The sequence below is a fragment of the Bidens hawaiensis genome, unplaced genomic scaffold, assembly GCF_021521415.1.
Source record: "Bidens hawaiensis isolate Kalapana, Puna unplaced genomic scaffold, B.hawaiensis_p1.1 tig00034582_1, whole genome shotgun sequence".
Classification (NCBI taxonomy): Eukaryota; Viridiplantae; Streptophyta; class Magnoliopsida; order Asterales; family Asteraceae; genus Bidens; species Bidens hawaiensis.
Window position 1 is genome coordinate 74,815 of NW_027495970.1, and position 19,223 is coordinate 94,037.

The 19,223-nt window shown below is 32.1% G+C and overlaps 3 protein-coding genes across 3 annotated transcripts; all 3 read right to left on the reverse strand.

Annotated features, from left to right (window-relative positions):
- Window positions 1-1,891: 1,891 nt before the first annotated feature.
- On the reverse strand, window positions 1,892-4,502 carry LOC143586238 (uncharacterized). The gene is made up of 12 exons (XM_077067828.1): window positions 4,347-4,502; window positions 4,178-4,261; window positions 3,797-3,855; window positions 3,652-3,709; window positions 3,569-3,608; window positions 3,388-3,478; window positions 3,187-3,298; window positions 2,944-3,074; window positions 2,695-2,815; window positions 2,397-2,579; window positions 2,228-2,302; window positions 1,892-2,089 (listed from the first exon to the last, which is right to left on the reverse strand). Exons 1-12 carry the CDS (start codon window positions 4,500-4,502, stop codon window positions 1,892-1,894), a joined length of 1,308 nt encoding a protein of 435 aa, XP_076923943.1.
- A 3,100-nt stretch (window positions 4,503-7,602) lies between these two features.
- Window positions 7,603-10,518, reverse strand: LOC143586242 (putative serine/threonine-protein kinase PBL1). Its single transcript, XM_077067832.1, has 7 exons — window positions 10,149-10,518; window positions 9,846-10,049; window positions 9,583-9,651; window positions 8,835-8,903; window positions 8,680-8,742; window positions 8,217-8,539; window positions 7,603-8,099 (listed from the first exon to the last, which is right to left on the reverse strand). Exons 1-7 carry the CDS (start codon window positions 10,423-10,425, stop codon window positions 7,620-7,622), a joined length of 1,485 nt encoding a protein of 494 aa, XP_076923947.1. The 5' UTR covers window positions 10,426-10,518; the 3' UTR covers window positions 7,603-7,619.
- Window positions 10,519-16,951: 6,433 nt separating this feature from the next.
- On the reverse strand, window positions 16,952-18,903 carry LOC143586243 (NEP1-interacting protein 1-like). The gene is made up of 5 exons (XM_077067833.1): window positions 18,714-18,903; window positions 18,138-18,316; window positions 17,611-17,694; window positions 17,362-17,529; window positions 16,952-17,246 (listed from the first exon to the last, which is right to left on the reverse strand). The coding sequence occupies exons 1-5, from the start codon at window positions 18,847-18,849 to the stop codon at window positions 17,124-17,126; spliced, it is 690 nt and encodes a 229-aa protein (XP_076923948.1). The 5' UTR covers window positions 18,850-18,903; the 3' UTR covers window positions 16,952-17,123.
- Between the last annotated feature and the right edge of the window lie 320 nt (window positions 18,904-19,223).

A 19,223-nucleotide genomic window follows, 5' to 3' on the forward strand; every position in this document is an offset into this window, starting at 1 on the left:
AAGTATAATGCAAGAATTGAAACATAAATAAAGAGTTTATCATACATACCGTCTCTCCGTTTAAATTGTGATAGAAAATGCAAACCGCAGGAATAACATTCTGTTTAGTTGGAATTTTATATGAGTTAATAAAAATTGTTAAAGACAATAACTGATAATCCATTGACTGTTAACATAGCAATTAGACCTATTAAAACATATCTATGCCAAAATCGTAACAAAACAAATCCATTGACACATAACAATAATAAACTAACAATCAAAAACCAATAAGTTGTTATCAACAAACTGATAACACAATAATAGATGTTTAAAAATACAAATATTACAGTTAACACTCTCAAGACAAACAGTTTAATAAGTTTATAAAATAGTTAAAGACGAACTAAATAGAAAAGCTTGATGTTATCACTAAACCCTAAACAACAACATTAAAGATTGTGACTAAAAATCATCTTCGGTTAATAAAAATTAGGGCTAAATTGTTTAGAACAGTATTAAATAAGAAAATTAACAAAATTAAAGTATCTCACATAATAGTACTTACATTCTCCATCGATTGAGATCTATATCAAAGAGGAAGAAGTATTTCGAAGAGATGAGTCAATCTTCTGTTAAGATAGCAGGAAATTCCAGAAAAATCGAAGTAAGGGTATTTTTTATGATAATTAACATTAATAAACGAAGAGTCTTTTATTTAAAAAATGCAAACCAGAAAATATTGGTATGGGCCTAATGGAATGGGCTTTTTGTATTGGATCATGTTAAAAGTTTATACAATTAGGCAAAATCTTAAACAAAGTTATAGAAGTTAATTAGTAATTTCTATTGGTGATTTGTTACCAAATTAAAATTTAAAATCAGTAGTTTATAAATATATTGATAAATATATGTTACACTTAATTAATAAATAAGATTTTTATTAATGTGTAACATTTAGTAATTTATTATAGAAAATATTTTAAAAAATATACTATATATTTGTAATACAAAAATTAAAACGAAACCGTTGTATACAAAATTAGACAAAAGTGGAAAAACAAAAACTAATTTTTTGTTATATTAAAAACGTGTTAGAAATAAAAAAGTTTAATTCGAAAAACTAATTTATTTACTTTTAATGAAAAAACACATTTTCGTATTATAAAAATAAAAGGTTATTGTAAATTAAAGTATTTTTCGAGTATAAAACATATTTGTTTCACATTAAAAGATTACTTGTATAGCATATTACAAATTAATAGATTATATATAGACAAAACAAACAAAACTTATATATTAACAACAATTCCAAAATAACCATATATTAACTCATATTAAGTTTATACATAAATACATATTTAAAAAATCAAATGTAACATTAAATAGTTTATTTAAACTACCAGTTTACACAATGGTTGACATTAGATAAGCAAGAAATCTATATCAACAACCATACAATATCAAAAACTAATTTATTTATGAACATTAAACCTATTTTGGTTTTTACTTTTTAATGTAGTTCCTATGATAAGTTATATAATGCATAAGGAACATATGAGAGTATAGATAAAATAAATTATAATATATTAGCATATAAGTAAAAGGTTTGAAATTTAATTGTTTTAGATCAAATGTATAAAAGAAAAATAAAAAACATGTTAATAAACTGATATTAACTTAAGTTGTTTTCAAACTCAGACCTAAAGCAAGTAAACATTATTTTAATAAAATTAAATAAAAACATAAATATAACCAAACAACCAAAGAAGAATAAATTGTTCAAGTAAACCAACATTCAAGCATACCAAGTTAAAATAAACAAAAGAGAAAGAGCAAACATAAAATATCCAAATCTCTCAAAAAGGTTAACATAACTGTAAACCGACAAAAATGAAATTGTTCACTTAGATTACTTCTCCACTTTAGGAGTTAAAAGTGTTGCACCTTCGCATGATTCACTTGTGGTCCCCATATCTTCGGTAGTCTTAGACTTGAGCTTAGTGGCCGAGATGCTAGCATCATCTTCAACTTCAAAAACTTCAACCAGTTTTCTCTTAAGTTTATCGTCAGAAGACGCTGACATTCCTTTTGTGTCAGTTGCCACATCCTAAGCATCAACATTTGAACTTAGAGTTTGATTATCTCCAATATCAGAAACCTGTTATTAAAATATTAAGAGCCAATACACAATCATGTTACACATCTTTCGGTTATCTATATTTATAAGTTTGAATCAAATTACAACCTTAATAGAAACGGAACCGGATGACCGGAACTCAGAAATAGATGCTCCCAATGTAACAGAATTAGAATTTGATCGCTGATAAGACAAAAATGGAAAATCAACATATGTTAGGTGAAATAATTATAAAATTAAATTTACTAACAAATTAACATTCGAATTATATTATTACCAAACAACCATTAAGCCTTTTCTGTAACTCTGTGATAATATTGGTGTCATCAGTAAGCTTGTTTATACCATAGTCCTCGACATTGTTTTTGAAGTTGAAATCTGCCACGTCGACCTTAAAAGCGAATATCTTTTCTAACAGGCAATCCAATTCAGCAGGGAATCCACCATTTTCCACATTATTCTGTAATAAAATTAGATGACAAAGAAACAAATAAAATATTAATCATTGTTAAATTTACCATCTCTTATATAGATGACAATGTATAAATAACCAAACGGATAATTTGAAAACAAACCTTATTTTGAGAATCAATCAATTCTTTTGTTGTTTTCTTAGTCACCATTTTAGCATCTCTATCAAACAGAGTCAACGACACAACTCCATTGGAATCCTGCACCTTTATCTTGATCTTGAACCTACAAAAGTTATAAATAGGTAAATAGCAAGAAAAACATAAACTTTTACAATGCACTAATTAGACATTTGAATTTAAATTCAATAAATACCTAGGTGTAGGGATAACACCTAAAACATTGCATCTTACTGTTTTGCATTCATACTCCTTTCCACCTTCATCATTATGAGCTTACGGCTACAAGTATTACAACCAATGTAATACCATTCCGTATCTGGGCAGATTGTCTTAATTGTACCAAGGATAATGATACTCTTAAGCTGCATTATAGTACAAAACCACTTAATAAATATTCAATTAGGATTGAAAGATAATTAGGATAAAAGATAGATTGTAATAAATAACTTACAAATATAATGGTACAAATATCACCGATGTTAAAAAATCTGTTGCTCTCAAAAACTCATCATCAACAGACGAAAGCATCTTCACCGGAATCGGTTTACGAACAGAAACATCATTGTCAGTTAGCAGATCCACCAAACTACAATTTTAAAATTTAATAAATTTAGGATTAAGTAACATAATATGAAATTTAAAAACTAAATACATAATATTGCTTTAATTATATACCTGTTTTTGTGTTCTTCTATTTCAAATAAAAAGTCGTTTATATAGAAATGGCTAACATTAGATCCAAAAGAATTCGACACATACACTTTCTCTAAAAAAATGAAAATTATACAACGACACATTGGTTTAAGTTAGTGACATGATAAAACACAAGAAACTTTAAAACAGTAGACATAGTTACCTTTACCATCAGAACCGGTGTAATTCTTAACCCTACAAAACTGCAGTACAATAATGGCATGGCCTTTCAAAATGTTTAATTACATATTTGGAGAGCTCAGACGCATAATGATCCCATAGTGTGAGATACACATAATTTCCACTGAAATTACAGAAGTGTTGAAAACAGTGATAAGTAAAAAGTTTATTAAAAAAAATATGTAATCAGAGTTACTTGTAATAGTAATACCTTAAATCAGATATCTCCATTGTACGCTTGTTTTTGTCCTTGACGTTTGAAGCATTGCTCTTGAACACATGAACCACGTGACCAATAATATCAAACACAAAGAAAAATAATTAATTAATTAATTAACAGACTTAATGGAAATCTAATGCTAAAATTGTAAATAAATTTAATTATTATGTTAGAAAATTATTTTATACCAACTGTCGATTTCAAAGAAATATCTTTATTGATTAGTGATTCAAAAGAAACCATCTTAAAACTAAACAGATAACCATCAAACTCCTGACATGAATTCATATGTGTGTTTGGTCCCAACACCAATTTGTTGGAACAGTCAATCACACGGTAGTTTGATCCATTTAAACCAACGCTCGGATTTACTATAGTCAGAGTTGAGTTTTCCTTGAGAAATCTTTTGAATCTAAAGATATCCTGTTTGTAAACGGTTGCTTGGATTCGATTCTCCTGTCATTAAAGCAAAAAATAAATATGAGAATTACAATTAAAAGTCAATCAATAATTAGATACAGATTCATAATTAGATACGTACATTTTCATCCATGAGCACCATTTCGATCAGAAAATCCTCATTCACATTTTTATTGTCTTTTATGCTCCACAGTCTTATAAATCTAACCTTCAGAGTTGATGGTGATGTTTTTAGAACATCAATCTCATTAAGCATGGTAAATTTTTGAGCTTCCATTGTCCTATGAATAAAATTAAAAGATTAAAATAAATTATTTGAAACATAAACAAAGTGGAGGATCTTACATTGTTGAAGAATTAATAATTGTGAAAAGTATGATAATGACTTATGTGAGAACGACGGATATTTATATAGTAGAATGTAGAAAATATAAATTTTGGTGAACGTATTATGTTTAGAAAGTTTCTAAATAAAATTTGAATATATTTTAAGCGATTTATTGTAATTACTTATTCCAAAAATAACTGATTATTATATTCAAAATTTCTATTTATAATGTATTATTATACAATAAAATTTTTTAGATATTTAAGGTAACTGAAATCATAAAACCTTCTGGAATAAAAAAAATTAAGGTATTTAAGGTAATAAAATAAAAATATTTAATACAATTAAACGGGTTTATTATAATCTTAACAAAATTAAAAGTTCACAATTATGATTTAGAAAGGTTACTAAACTTATAATGTTAACAAAATTAAAAGTTTCTGTTATTGGTTTAAACTAAAAATAATTTGGCCGGAAATAAAATTAGAACGGAAATTAGCCGGAAATAAAAATATAAAAATTTGCAGAACAAAAATATAAAAAACAGGTTAGCCGGAAAAATTAATAAGTGGACAAAGAAAAAATTATAAATTTAACAGAAATATATCCAAAATTATATTGAACTGAAATTAGCCGGAAATTAAAATATAAAGTTTTGAATAACAAAACTATAAGAACAGGTTAACCGGAGAGTTTTAATACTTGAACAAACCAAACAATTACAATTTTAACTTAATTTTATACCAGAAATCGATCGGGTATAAAGTATTGAAGGATTGTTAATTAACTTCTTAAAATTCAATAATTCAATAAACAAAAAACAATACAAAATTTCATAAAATTAAGCAGAATTCGTAGGATATAAACTCCTTAAAATAAAATAAGCAAAACAATAAATAATTGACCGAAAAAGTCAGATAAAATAAAATATGCGTCTAACAGATTGGCTGGAAAAACTTAAAATTTGTTAAATTAACTAATTGTAAATGCAAAATTGGATTGTTAGTTACCTTGAATATAATCATCGGAGAATCAATTCCAAGGATTGCATCGGAGAATCAATCATCGGAGTATCCGAACGGCGGAATTAGGGCTCGTATTGTTGGTAAACACTCTAGAGGTTTCATGGTGGATCTGAACGACGGATGTAGGATTCGTATATTGATCGGGAAGTTACACACAAAATCATTGGTGGAATTGATTGTAGATCTCACCGGCGGAATTATGGTTCGTATAATCATCAGGAGATTAGAGAGAGAATCGGTGGCTGCATCAATATTATTTGTAAAAAATAAACCGGGTTTTGTTATTTTGGGTGCTTGGAGAGCATGACACGTGACACAATATTAGACCTTATGAGAATGGTAACTTGATTACTGGATTGCACATGTGGACAGCCTAGATGAAGGCCATGTGTCCACATGTGGACATACTTTAAAGATAGTATAGATAAGCAAAACACATGATACCAAGAGTTTAAATAATGCTAATCCACAAAAATTGAAAAGTAATTTAAAACATAAAAAAAAAACATTATCTTAAATATAAAAAGCAGTTTCACTTTTTCAAAACAACAAATATCTCAAACAACATGAAACCATTATAGGTTTTGGATAGCAGCGATCGTCAGATATTTTGGTCATATTTACATGCATTTTTCCTGAAAGATATTTATATAGATTTGATGCACATGACCATGTAACACCGCATTACCGGCAATGAAAATTGTCGTTGTTGGATGGTTGTCCAAAACTTATAACATTTAAAATTTGTTTTATATGTGAAATAAACCAATTTTTTTTTAAAAAAAAACATAGGATAGTAAAATTATATAAAAATTAGTTTCTAAGCTTTTGAGTATGATATTGTTATAATTTTTTATGGAATATAATAAAAGTTATAATTATTGTCGGAAAGTGAAAGAATTTAAAAATTATGTAAGATTTTCAAGAATTAAAGTGTTAAATGTAATTTATAATTTAAATTAAAAATAAGATTAAGTATAAAATTTAAAGCATTCACTTTTTTATCTGAAATTATTAAAATTAATATTTTGTATAAGTCATTAAATGGTAAAAAAATGGAATGTTATATTAAATTTTTAAAACAAATATTGTAGAAGGGCATCATTAAGAAACATTTTTTTTAATTAAATATATAGGAAACACATGTTAGAATTCTAGTGTTTTGATGTGATACATGGATAAGTTATGAAAGGTTTCATATGATTTCTTTTAATAAAATAATTAATAGTTAAAGATGAAAAGATAGGGGTGACACTTAACAAAACATTATGCCAATTAAAAGATATGTGGTTGGACCATCATTTTTGTTAATTATAATATATATAGTAGATAGTAGACTAGATGCATAAACAAAATCAATTGGTATAATGACAATTGTTTTAAGTAGGGTTGTTTACAAGCGAAACTAGGTCAGGACAAGGCTAGTTCGGGCATGGCTTGAAGTCTAACCAGGGCAGCGTACCCTGGTTCAAGTACTAATCAAATGTGTTTATGGGTTAATCCTTTTCGAAGCATGTTCAAGTAGCACTTGCGTGAGGTACCCAAGTTCTTAATTTATGAACACGGGGAAGGGGAGCAAAATAGAAACCGCCATCGGTTTTTCCTGGCATCATATGATGCATTCTTGTGTCATAAACAATCGTTTCATTTTGTTTTTGATCTTATATTACTCATCAGATAAATATAGGTTGTCAACTTTTCAGCCGTATTTAGGCAGCCGTAACCTTCTAGGTTGTTTTTATTTAAGTTAATTTAGATTAGTTTTGCAATAATTATTTACTTAGAACTAAAAGAAAATAAGAAACGAAAGAAATAACAAAACTATATGCCTTTTAAAAAGAATGATATGGTTTAGTTGGAAATACACTTCATACTTGATAGTTAATACTATAGACTTGTCTCAGATAGTCAAAATACTATATAGACTTGTCATTCAATGAGCGGATTCACCCTTTTCTATTGTTTACCCGTACTGATAGCAACAACAAACTAATAACACAACTTATATAAACTTATAAAACACTTTTTACAATCTCATATCTCAATCACGACAAATACTTAACTGATCATCCATACGAAAGCTCAACTCCTCATCAACGGCTTTACCTTCATCATCAACATGAAAAACAGTACTATCAGACTCTAAACATCTCATGCTCACGCTTTGAAAAGACATACTATCCATGTCTACACGAAATCTTTGAAGACCAATTCCATCTAGACTTACCGAACTATCATGATCCATCACGTGACCATGTCGTAGTTCCGTTGACCTGCCACTGATGGATACCGTTGATGATCGTGACCGCACTTGGCGATGAACGTTTCTATCGACTGACCAGAGAGCTGTTTCTAACTCTTGGTGTACTTGTGTCATGGTGGGCCTTTGTTTGGGCTCTTTGACCACACACCTTAGGCCCAATAGTCCCATTTTTAGCATTATATCCATGTTACATGGCTCTAGTAGTAGATTTGCATCCAATATTTCTTCAACGTTACCTCGCTCGAGATGTGGCCTTGCCTAGAGAAAAAATATGTTTATGATTTAAAGCTTAAATACCCATAATTTGTTAATTTCTTCTATGTAAGATTTCATTTTTCAAAATGCAAACACCAACCGAACCCAAATCTTTCTTACCCAATCGATAATGTGATAATTGGAACGACTCCTATTCGAGTCAACAGCAGGTCGGGCCGCAATGAGCTGTAAAAGAATAACTCCAAAGCTATAAACATCACTAAAGGGGCTCAAATGGAAACTCGTACAATATGCTGGGTCAAGATAACCCGGCGTCCCTTTGATTTGGCTACTAACATACGAGTTTTCCCCAACTGGGCCAGATCTAACTAGCCCAAAATCTGAAACTTTGGCCTCGAACCCATCTCCAATGAGAATATTACTTGGCTTTATGTCTCGGTGGATTATGCTCGGTTTAATTCCTTCGTGCAAATGAGCTATGCCTACAAACCCGAAAAGAAAAAAAAAACATGATATTTTTGGCCCATTGGGTTTAAGTATGCTTAACACGTGAATTTTCAATAGTGGTTTGGTTTGGTGTGGTCTGGTGCGGTTTGGGCTCGTTAACTCTTTGGATGCTTACCTTTAGCAGCTTGGATGGCTATGTTAACTCTTTGTCTCCATGTTAAGGGCTTTCTGTCCCTGCCTTTTAACAACTTTTTTGGTTAGGGCCAATTATCAATAGTAATACAATTTAATAAATAGCTTTAAATGCTTTCTTTTTAAACTAAAACATACCTACAATATGTTCAAGCAACGAGCCATTGGGGACGTATTCATAAACCAATATTTGCACTCCCTTCCTTCCTATATTCGGATCCAAGATAACACAAAGTTCGGATCAATGTTAATGTTAGTATTATAGACTTTTTTAAAAAAAAATTATCTATGAAAACCAATACTTGAAAAGTTATTATAACTCTATAAGTAACCATAGATCACAGACAAACAAAATCCACGGTTTTACAAACGGATAAAAATCATTTTTTTAAGTTATAGATATATCATAGACGAAAAAGTGGTAGGTAATATGCCGGTAACGTTCCATCATTGATTCCTTATTGAGCAATTCGTTGCTCATCCGCGCGCCAATGATATTGACGCGTGAAATGCCACTAACTTCCGTCAGTGTCCCCTCATTTATTTCCTTTGGTGAATTCTTATACCGTGTTTTTTCGACTAGTCACGTATTGTAGCTACTTTCACAAAAGGATTTTTAGATGGGTTTACGTGTTGTTGAAAGCTCTTTGTTTATAGTAAATACATTAAAGGAAACCAATCGGACCCCACCAATACCATGATAATCAATGATATTGGGTAAAACATAGCATGTGGTGCCATGAAACCTTCAAAGGAGTTAAAAGACAGAAAACCAGTAAAAGTTGAATTCGCCTGAAAACTTCTCAAGCGCATACCAATGGGGCTCCCCATGAAGGTCAATATTATAAACTTAACGACATAAGACATGGTTTTAGATTTTACGAACCTGTTTCTTCACAGTAGCCAACTAGACCAACAAGGTTCGGGTGCTTGACCTTGGAGATTAACTTCACCTCTGTTTCATTTGAAAAATAAAACGTTAACTATCGAAACTCAAAGCATGACTAGAGGCCGCAACTATTGTCACTAAAGTGATTAGTGACGAATTCTATTCTTACAATATAAAAACTAATGTATAATCCCTCGCTAAAAAACATTAGCGTGGTTTTAGTCGTAGAATTGTCTTTTTATGGTAGCGATGGGGTTTACCATTACGGAATTCGTGTGTACTTGTATAGGAATCGTCACGCGCCTTCTTGATGGCTAAGGTTACATCCCCTTCAAATGTTCCTTTGTACACGTTACCAAATGCACCGGATCCTACCAAATACTCTTCAGCAAAGCTATTCGTAGCCGTTTCAAGCTCTTCGACTTGAAATTTCCTCAACTTTAACTCATGAGCATCAATCTTATCTACTTATATAATACCACAAAATCAGATTAATATTAAACACACAATCATATCAATTAGTGAATAAGAGTTATAAGACTAACTAATTGAGATGATCTAACCGTTCTTGGTCTCCACGTGCCACTTGAATCGTGCTAAAACCTTCTTCTTATTACATAAACATAACACGATGGCAACTAAAAGCATGAAGCTGCAAACAATAAGAGTTATCCATAAATACTTGTTCACCAAGATTGAACTTGAACTTCGAAGGTTTTCATTTGAAAACGAAGGTTCGGGCTTTGGTGATGAAGATTCTGGCTGCTTATCCGCCATTTGTGACATGAAGTTGGTGTTGTTTTTATAAAAATCAAGATCTACATTCCCATAATTGCTCATGTGTTCATCTTTTTCACTCAAGGTGTGTGTTCATGGAAGCAAGATGATGTCCAAGAAATGAGGTATTGATAGTATATTGTGGCTTTCTTTATTTACTCAAGCCGGCAGTTTAAACTGTTTCATGTTTGTTTGCATGTTGTCGTATTGTGATATGGGTTTTGTTTAAATATTTGCAAGCTTTTTTAGGTTTGATAATGTTGATGGAAAAGTTACTTTATATAACTTAGTTATTAGTTTTAAATAAAAGATACATGATTTGCCAAAGCATTTGTATGTAATGCTTATCAAAAGGCAAATCGGTCTATTAGAGTTTTAAAGCGAAATTAAAATGTGAAACCTTTTTATCATTTCAAAGATACGGTAATTCTTGATTGTTTGAGATAAATAGAACTGGATTCCGACAAAACTATCAAGTAATAGTTTACTAATATTACCTCCAAGAGTTCGCCATGAATTAACACATTTGAAAAAATATGGTTGACATGTAACATGTGGATATGACTTTGATTTATGCCCATAAATTTTTCGATATACAAGTTATATATCGAAGATTTTTAAGCTTTTACTTTTATAGCATACCAAAACTCTGAAGTGTTAAAGCTCCACGTAAGCGTGTGGGTCTAAAGTAAACGTTATTTTCCTATACAATAGGACCGTCCATGCACACTACGTTTCGTACTAGCTACGCGTCACTTCTCTAGTTAAAATAGCTTTGTGCTTAACATGTGTTCAGTTTCTGGTAAACTGATTGTATTTATCTGATCATGTTTACAATACTAGCTTCCTTTGATTTGTTAACTTCAATATTATATTTTAATAGGAGTATATAAAATCTTAAATAATTTTGAAGTTTGTTGACCATGTCTTTTCTCCTTAGGACGGCACAAAGAAACAAAACATTAACCATCTTTAGCATCTATTATTTGTTATAATAATATCTGTCATACTTTTTTCAATCAATGTTATTTCCTCCGTCTTAACTTTCAACTCAAAATAAATAAATAAATAAATTCAATTTAAGCTAGATATACACAGCTAACATTTAAGATAGATTAATTAAAGGTAAGATATATGAATAATATTAAATTATATAACTATCAACAAAACAAACTAAATAATATCGTGAACAATATATTTAGAATCACTTCGTTTGTTGCCTTCTCTACGAAGATGTTTGAGAATCATTCTAGGAAACATACTTTTATCAAAACAAATATCAACATATTGAAATGTGTCGAAAATCGATGGTGGATCAAACAAAACTCAAAAAGAAAATAATCAAATTAATAAAAACTAAACTATTTTTGTAACTTGGTCATATACTATGCTTTTTTTGTCGGTGAAAGTTTAAAGTATTGGCAAGTTATTATCATGAAACTTGTCCCGTAAAACCTTAACTAAAAGAAAGTTTCAAACACTTATATATAAGTTTATTATATAATTATTTGAATAGACTTTTGACAATAACCTTGAGGTCCAAATAATAAATGATCGATAGAGGGTCAAAATGGTTTTGACTCATTCATATGGTGTCCATGAGTTGTCACTTGTCAATTAATATTAATATACATGCATGCCTTCTTTGATTCAAGGATTCGTATTACATGTCCAAACAAAATCTAATAACAACGACCCGGTCGAAGGATTCAACAACAACCAGGTGGCCAGATTCCATCTACTGGATCTCTTCTGTCAATGTCCGGAATGATATTAAAGGGCATTGGAAACTTGGTGGTTATTTTAAAGAAACAACATTCGTGTGAGCGGTCGATGAAACAGTTTGAACTTTATGCTTGTTAATACCTGTGTATGGAATATCATTATGTGATGAAATAATCTTGTTAATACTTGAAGTAGTTTGTTCCAAGTATGTAATAATTATTGTATGCCTCTATTATATGTAAAGAAAATTTTGCATTTCTCTAATAATAATAATAGTATATTTGAAGTTACTCTAGTAGTCCCTTGTTTTTTACTCTCGTTTTAAAGGGTTTACCAAGCTAAAATTCCTGTCTTTTTATGGTTACTTACATATTGTTTTGGGGTTGATTTTGTTGCATTTAGAATACCCTATATTGGAGATTTGGAGTTGGAAACTTTAGCCAAACAAAGATTGATTCCACAATTGTCAACCGTTTACGGTGTATTTTAAACTTTTATCCCATCATGAAGGCCACATGCATGCTGCAAGCTGCATTTTACCTAATTACTTTTGGTTAACAAAATATTGGTAGAGTCCTGCGAATTTGTTAGTGCGAGGGGGGGGGGGTTCTCAATTTTTCAACCTTTATACATGAAAAGATTATAGAAAAATATCATTAAAATTTTTTTTTTTTTTTTTTTTTACAAAAAAAAAACATTGGTTATGAAATATGGACCTATGGAATCTGGTCACCCTGGTGTTGTGAATCACTAGAAGTTTGGGCTAGGGTCTTCGGGCTGCTGTGGAAGTTCTGAGAATTATCAAGTCTCAACACAAGACTAAGGGGGTGTTTGGCTAAGCTTTTTGTTTTTGTTTTTTGGCTTTTGGAGAGGTAAAATGCCCAAAATGTCCCTTCAAAAAGCAAAAAAGCTTTAATTTGGAGTTTTTGGAGGGGTATTTTGGACATTTTACCCCTCCAAAAGCAAAAAAGCAAAAAGAAAAAGCTTAGCCAAACACCCCCTAACTAGTTGATTACTTGATTATTTAAGATTCTTACGTGATTTTTTGTGAATAAGATATATAGTTGTATGAGATGATCATTTTTTAAAATAATTAAACAGATATTAACTAAAGTAAAACTAATCAGTTGTTTCAATAATGTAAGTCACATTCATGCTTAGAAGATGTTTGGTTCACATGATATTTTAAAAAAATATGCATTTGTTAAACATTTGAAATTTGAGTGTCAAAGGAATTGAACTGAATTAGAGATGGATTTTGTTGAAAGGTAACATATTTTGTTGAAAAGAAATGAAATTTATGCGATTAATAAGACAAAAATAATTTAACTGAGATTTTAAACGTGTTAAAGAATATGATATGTGACAATGTAAATGGCGTCAATATAGGTTGCGATGATGATGATGCTGGGCAGTAATAGTGGTGGCAGCGAGTTCCAAGGTTGTGACACAATGACATGTTATGGTAGTTGCAGTGACATTGCTAGCGATGGTGGCATTACCGATGAAGTCGTAAATTCTAATTGTTTTTAATTTCTTTTACATGGAACAATTTTAAATTACTTTACTCAAACAAAATTTGAAGAAATCATTCTAAGTTTTTACTTATTTCATTCTCTAACTATAATTTTTTAATTTCAAGAACTAAACATGAAAACCAAATAAAAAGGCTAAAGTAGATGGATATTTCATAATTCAAATAGAGTAGGAAGTAGATAGGCCTTCCATTAATGAGTACCTAACAGCCACCAACTCTTTCCATTAAGACTGACGGGTTTGGGGCTTCAACGGGGGCGCTAGAGCCCCTCCGCTCGCGCCCCCAGGCGCTAACATCATACCACCAGGGCGCTAGCGGGGGGCGCTAACGGGGCGCTAACGCGAAAAACAATGCAGGCGTGAGCCGGTTAGCGGGAGAAGAGAGAGGGCTGCACAACTTTTGATGGTTTTTTGACCGTTGGGAGCCGAACAAACCAAAAAAAAAAAAATTTTCCTATATAATTATACCCCATTTCACTCATTTTTATACCAAAACTTCAAACCTTCACCCAAAATCAATTCATCTTCTCAACTTTTTTAAAAAAAAATGGCTGGAAATTGGTTCCAAAACCTTGATTCAGATTATCTTGACGATGATTTATGGTCGTCACCGCACCAACCGATGTTTTATTCGGAGCCGCAAGAATCATCCGGCTTTCAACCATCCAACACACAACCGTCTCCTAACTTTGTTGTTCCGGAGACACAAGAATCACACGGTGAAGCTACGGGACCAAAAAGACGCGTCTACCGGAAAAAACAAGTTGCAACGGACGGGTCGGGACCGGCTTCGACTCCGAGGACGGGTCGGGACCGGCTTCGACTCCGAGGACGAAACGGAAAGCCACTCCGTGGTCATCGGACGAGAAGGAAGCCTTGTGTCGGGCTTGGATAGTCATTTCTGAGGATCGGCGTTGCGGTAATTGTTTTAACGTTTTTAAAAATGATTTTTAATAAAAAAGTTAAATAAAAAAGTTAAATGCAAATCTAATTTATTTAGTCATTTTGCAGGCGACTACCAAAAGAGCAAGATTTTTTGGACAAAGGTTAGGGAGACGTTCTACATGCTCGTTGGGAGTACAGAGCGGAACGCCGATATGATTTCGGGTCGGTGGTCCGAAATCAGAAAATTTGTCGGCTTGTTTACTAATCTTTTCAACAGGAACAGCGGTCGTATGAGACCAAGTGGCAGTGATGATTTGGCGGTTTACAATTTCACGGTCGAAGAGTGGAAGCAGGAGTGTTTGCGGAGGTATGGGATGATGAAGACGTGGGACGATTTAAAGTTGTGGGAGAGGTTGAAAAGGTGTTCCAAGTTGGTTGAGCTGGTGGCGCCGGACTTTGATGCGGAAGTAAGGCCGAAACGGACTAAAACTAGTTCGTCTGGAGCGTATAGCACTTCAACCGGGTCGGATTGCTGCGTTGGATTCGACCTAAACATTGCGGAGGAGGAAACGTCTTCACCGCCGAGGAGGTGGCCATTGGGAAGGGACGCCAAGGGGAAAAACCGGCTGAGGGGGAAGCCGTAAACATCGCCAATCTTGTTGAATCCATCAATAAATTCAACAAAACCATGGAGGTAGTCTCTTATGACAAAAAGGAAAAAAGTCGAATGAGAGATTTGGACTTTCTTACTAGAGACTTCAGTAACCTAAATCCGGTCGATCAAATGCTAATGGAAAAGCAAAAGGAACGTATCCGAAAAAGGTTGATCGAAGAAGACCAAGCCGAAGAATAAGAAGAATGTTTTTTTTAGTACTTTAATTTTTATTTTATTTTTAGATATTAATGTGTTTTTTTATTAATGTGTGTTTTTTTTAATAATTTATGAGTTTTTTTAATAATACGTTGTTTGAATATATTTATAAAAAAAATAAAAAAAAAATTCGCTGAAGCCCCTGCTGGAGCCCCTCCACACCAGGGCCAGGGGCTCCAACGGGGGCTCCAACACCCCCTTTATCCAGTTTCTCTCTCTGCCACACGTCATAATATTATTGGTTGGAGCCCCCATTAAATCCCCCATTAAAGCCCCCCACACCCCTCAGCTTTAATGAATCTTGGTCTCAGAATCTATTCAAACAAGGGGGGCATAATTCAAGAATGCTATGATCCCTTGTACTTCATGCAATAAAAGTTGAACATTTAGCTACATCCATCCAATTTCCGGATTTTTTACTAAATAGGTGTAGTTAGAAAAACTATTTACCTATTTGGTGTATTTTCAAAAATATTACCTATTTGGGTAGTTTCAATACTTTTTGTAGTTTTAATAAAAAAAACATCATATTCAATTATTTTTCCCACCCATTTTTGCTCATTTTGATTTTCATTCTTTCAAATATCAGATGACTCGATTTCAGGCAATTCGATTTTTTTATGACGACGGTCGTTTCGGTGAAACCGAGGTATGCTTATCTCTTTCTTCTCCGGTGGCTTCCTTTCCTCTCCGGTAATGAATTCCGGTGACTTCCTTTCTTCTACGGTAAGAACGTGATTCGAACGGTGGTTTCAGACAATGTTTTAAGACGACGATTTCAGATAACGGCGATTTCAGACGTCGATTCGAACGGCGGGGTTCGTTTTGTGAACGACATGTGCACTGTGCACTTCGAATTTCATTTAGTTTTTTTTTTTGTATGTGTATTGGTAAGTTATTTTAGTTCTATTATACATATTTAGTGAATAGATTTTTTTTATTTTCCATTACAGATGTAGTTTGCTATTTTTAAGAATATTTTGAATTTTTAATTTTTTCTGGATTGTTGTTGAATTTTTGCATATGTTTTTTGAGTTTTTGTCGATTTTTGAAGCATTTTAGTTTTAATTTTTGTAGATTTATAGATTTATTTTTTTCTTGCATAACCTTTTGATTTATTATAAAATTTTTGTTTGAACTGTTGCGCAGATTGTTTTTATGAAGTTTTGGTTAAATTTTGATTCCAAAAAAAAATATATTAAATACTACTTTTGTTTAATCATGTGCCCACTAATTATAGTTTGGATTTGGATTGTAATGGCTTCGTCGGCTCGGGCTACCTTTGGCCAATGGGGGCCGCGTACGAAGTACCCGACGTTACTTAGTTGGTCGTTAAAAAAAAATGAAAGAAAAATGTAATTTAGGTAAAAAATGAGAAAAATACCCAAATAGGTGAATATCTTTCAAAGTACACCAAATAGGTAAATACTTTTTGTAAATACACCTATCTAGTAAAAAACTCCCAATTTCCTAGATGAAACAACCCACCAATGTCTAAAGCCAACCAAGATGAGCACATACATTCAAATAAATGGTACATAAGTCATGAGAAATTTCAAAGTTCTCAAGTACACATGTTAAAGTTTTTCATGTAATTAATCAACTCAAATGTATAGAGATACATATATTGTATAACTTAGCTACACATACTATCGTAGTACATCGATGAGATGAACAAAGACAGATCTATGTGTCAGATGGTGAAAAATGTCTTGTTTCGGAATTTACAAGGAAAATACGGTATTTAGAGGTCACGCCTGCATAAGGGGCAAGATCCGTGTCTCATAAGCCACGTATCGATGCAGGGTAAGTGAAACATGTGATGACATTGGGGCAAACTTCTCACAGTTTCTCCAAGTTGAAAATCCTGAAAAATATATATAAATTAAAATGTATTTTGAAAGTAATTATAAGATATTTAATCATTAAAATAAGATGATCAGTTGTAATAAAATGTGTAGTAATAATCTATAATTTATTACCTGAAGACATACAGAGCACGAAACTCTGTCACCCGAATCATCCAAGTTATCGTCACTCGTGACAGTGATTTTCGGTATCTTTTCAACCGAATATTCAGGTAAACCTTTGGAACCACTAATGTCAAATATGTTCTGAACCTCTTCAAAGGTTGTTTCAACCGCTCCCATCTAAACAAAAGACCAAGATATTATTATATAAAACTTTAGAACATTAAACAAATTTGAGTTGATGAATTTAACAAACATTACCTGGCTTTGTACCGCGCTCAACATAGCTGGACCAATCCGTTCACGAACAAGTCTTCCACTTAACAAGCTTACAATAACATCAATCTGTTTAAAAAGTAACAAACACTACTGATAAGTTAACGCGTTATGAAAACATTAACCAAAAGTTCAATATAAAAATAATGTTCTAAAGATCGATCACCCAATCACAAAAACTCGCAGGTATCACTCTTCTCTTCATATTGACCGCGTAACTCTTGAAAACTTTAGTTGCAAGAAGGCGTTGGTATGTCTTTAAATCCTAATTGAAATAAGATCTCATGAAGCAACAATAAACCTCTATTTTCTTTTTTGTTTAAACGATTCGTAGATTTATACGCGATCTAGACGATTTGAACTCCGATTTTCCTAAATCTATCATCTTATGCAACTTTTTAAACAGGGATTATAATACTAAAATCATAAACTTTTGAAGCATAACTTCACATTTATCTTTAATTATTCTATGAACATTTTGAATTATTTTTTCTAAGCATAGTATTGCTCACCAAATACAGAAGACATCCGATCCCAGATTCATCAGATTGCCACAAAACAAGCGAAGATTCAAAAACTTCAATCGAGAAAACCGCACCAGAAATGGCGCCAACTGCAGCACCCCGAACAAACCCGCTCTCTGTTTCTTGACCGATCAAAGCCCCCGTCAGAGCTCCTAATAAAGTACCCACTGCAAATCGATAAACAAACAACGATTAACTTCAATTCTAGTATGAACGAGCCAATCCCTAGCTCGGCTCATTTTGACTTACAAGAGCTCGAACTAGACTCGTTCATTATACATTAATAAATTAGCTAATATACGTTTTTGGTTATTTTTATATACTTTGAGAAAAAAACCACACAAGGCTCATTGTTTCGCATACAAAGTCCAGGCTCGATAACTGAACGAGCTTTATTATTATTTGAGGCTCGAGAAAACTTGGATCGATGCGATCACGAGCAGTTCGCTAGTTTCTACATAAAACCTCCAATTTCTAGCTATAATTTAACAACCCAACAATCAAAAAACACAACAAATTGAGATCAAAATCCGAATACACAAAAAACCCAATTTGAATACATACCAAGTGCGAAGAAGAAGGTGAAAATAGCAGAGAAGACGTTGCCGATAATGGCGGAAATTGCAGAGCTGAAGAAATCTTTGACTTTTACAACAATATTTCTAGATGAAGAAGAAGATGGGTATGTGTAAACATCCATTATATGTTTGAAGAAGAAACTTGATTGAATGTATGAATGTTATGTATGGTACGATTGAATAAGGCTCACGGATTGAAGAAGAAGAAGAAGAAGAAGAAGAAATATAAATAAGTTGTCGTTGAAAGAAAGAAAGAAAGAAAGAAGGTGGAAGTAAACAATACAAATATAAAGTCCAGCGTTGCATTTATAGCTTTCTCACCTTTCTGAGAGCCCAAAATAAGACATTTTTTTTCTAAAAGAATTTGACAACTGTTCTTTTTTGCCGACCAATTTTTCATATAGTTTATTGGCTAAATTTAATATATTGAGATACATTTGTTTTTCGATCATGTAAAAACTCTTATCTAAAACCAACGCCCGTTAACTATTCTAGT

What these genes read in the sequence shown, in the direction of transcription:
- LOC143586238 (XM_077067828.1), bottom strand. Translation starts at nt 4,502, where the DNA reads ATGGAAGCTCAAAAATTTACCATGCTTAATGAGATTGATGTTCTAAAA. An exon ending in AAAACTCAACTCTGACTATA is followed by an intron (nt 3,856 to 4,177) that starts GTAAATCCGAGC and finishes CATGTGTTCAAG; the next exon opens with AGCAATGCTTCAAACGTCAA. An exon ending in CCGGTTCCGTTTCTATTAAG is followed by an intron (nt 2,090 to 2,227) that starts GTTGTAATTTGA and finishes GTTGATGCTTAG; the next exon opens with GATGTGGCAACTGACACAAA.
- LOC143586242 (XM_077067832.1), bottom strand. Translation starts at nt 10,425, where the DNA reads ATGAGCAATTATGGGAATGTAGATCTTGATTTTTATAAAAACAACACC. An exon ending in GCACGTGGAGACCAAGAACG is followed by an intron (nt 10,050 to 10,148) that starts GTTAGATCATCT and finishes TTATATAAGTAG; the next exon opens with ATAAGATTGATGCTCATGAG. An exon ending in TGGCTACTGTGAAGAAACAG is followed by an intron (nt 8,904 to 9,582) that starts GTTCGTAAAATC and finishes ATCCGAATATAG; the next exon opens with GAAGGAAGGGAGTGCAAATA.
- LOC143586243 (XM_077067833.1), bottom strand. Translation starts at nt 18,849, where the DNA reads ATGGATGTTTACACATACCCATCTTCTTCTTCATCTAGAAATATTGTT. An exon ending in CACCTTCTTCTTCGCACTTG is followed by an intron (nt 18,317 to 18,713) that starts GTATGTATTCAA and finishes ATCGATTTGCAG; the next exon opens with TGGGTACTTTATTAGGAGCT. An exon ending in TGAGCGCGGTACAAAGCCAG is followed by an intron (nt 17,530 to 17,610) that starts GTAATGTTTGTT and finishes TCTTTTGTTTAG; the next exon opens with ATGGGAGCGGTTGAAACAAC.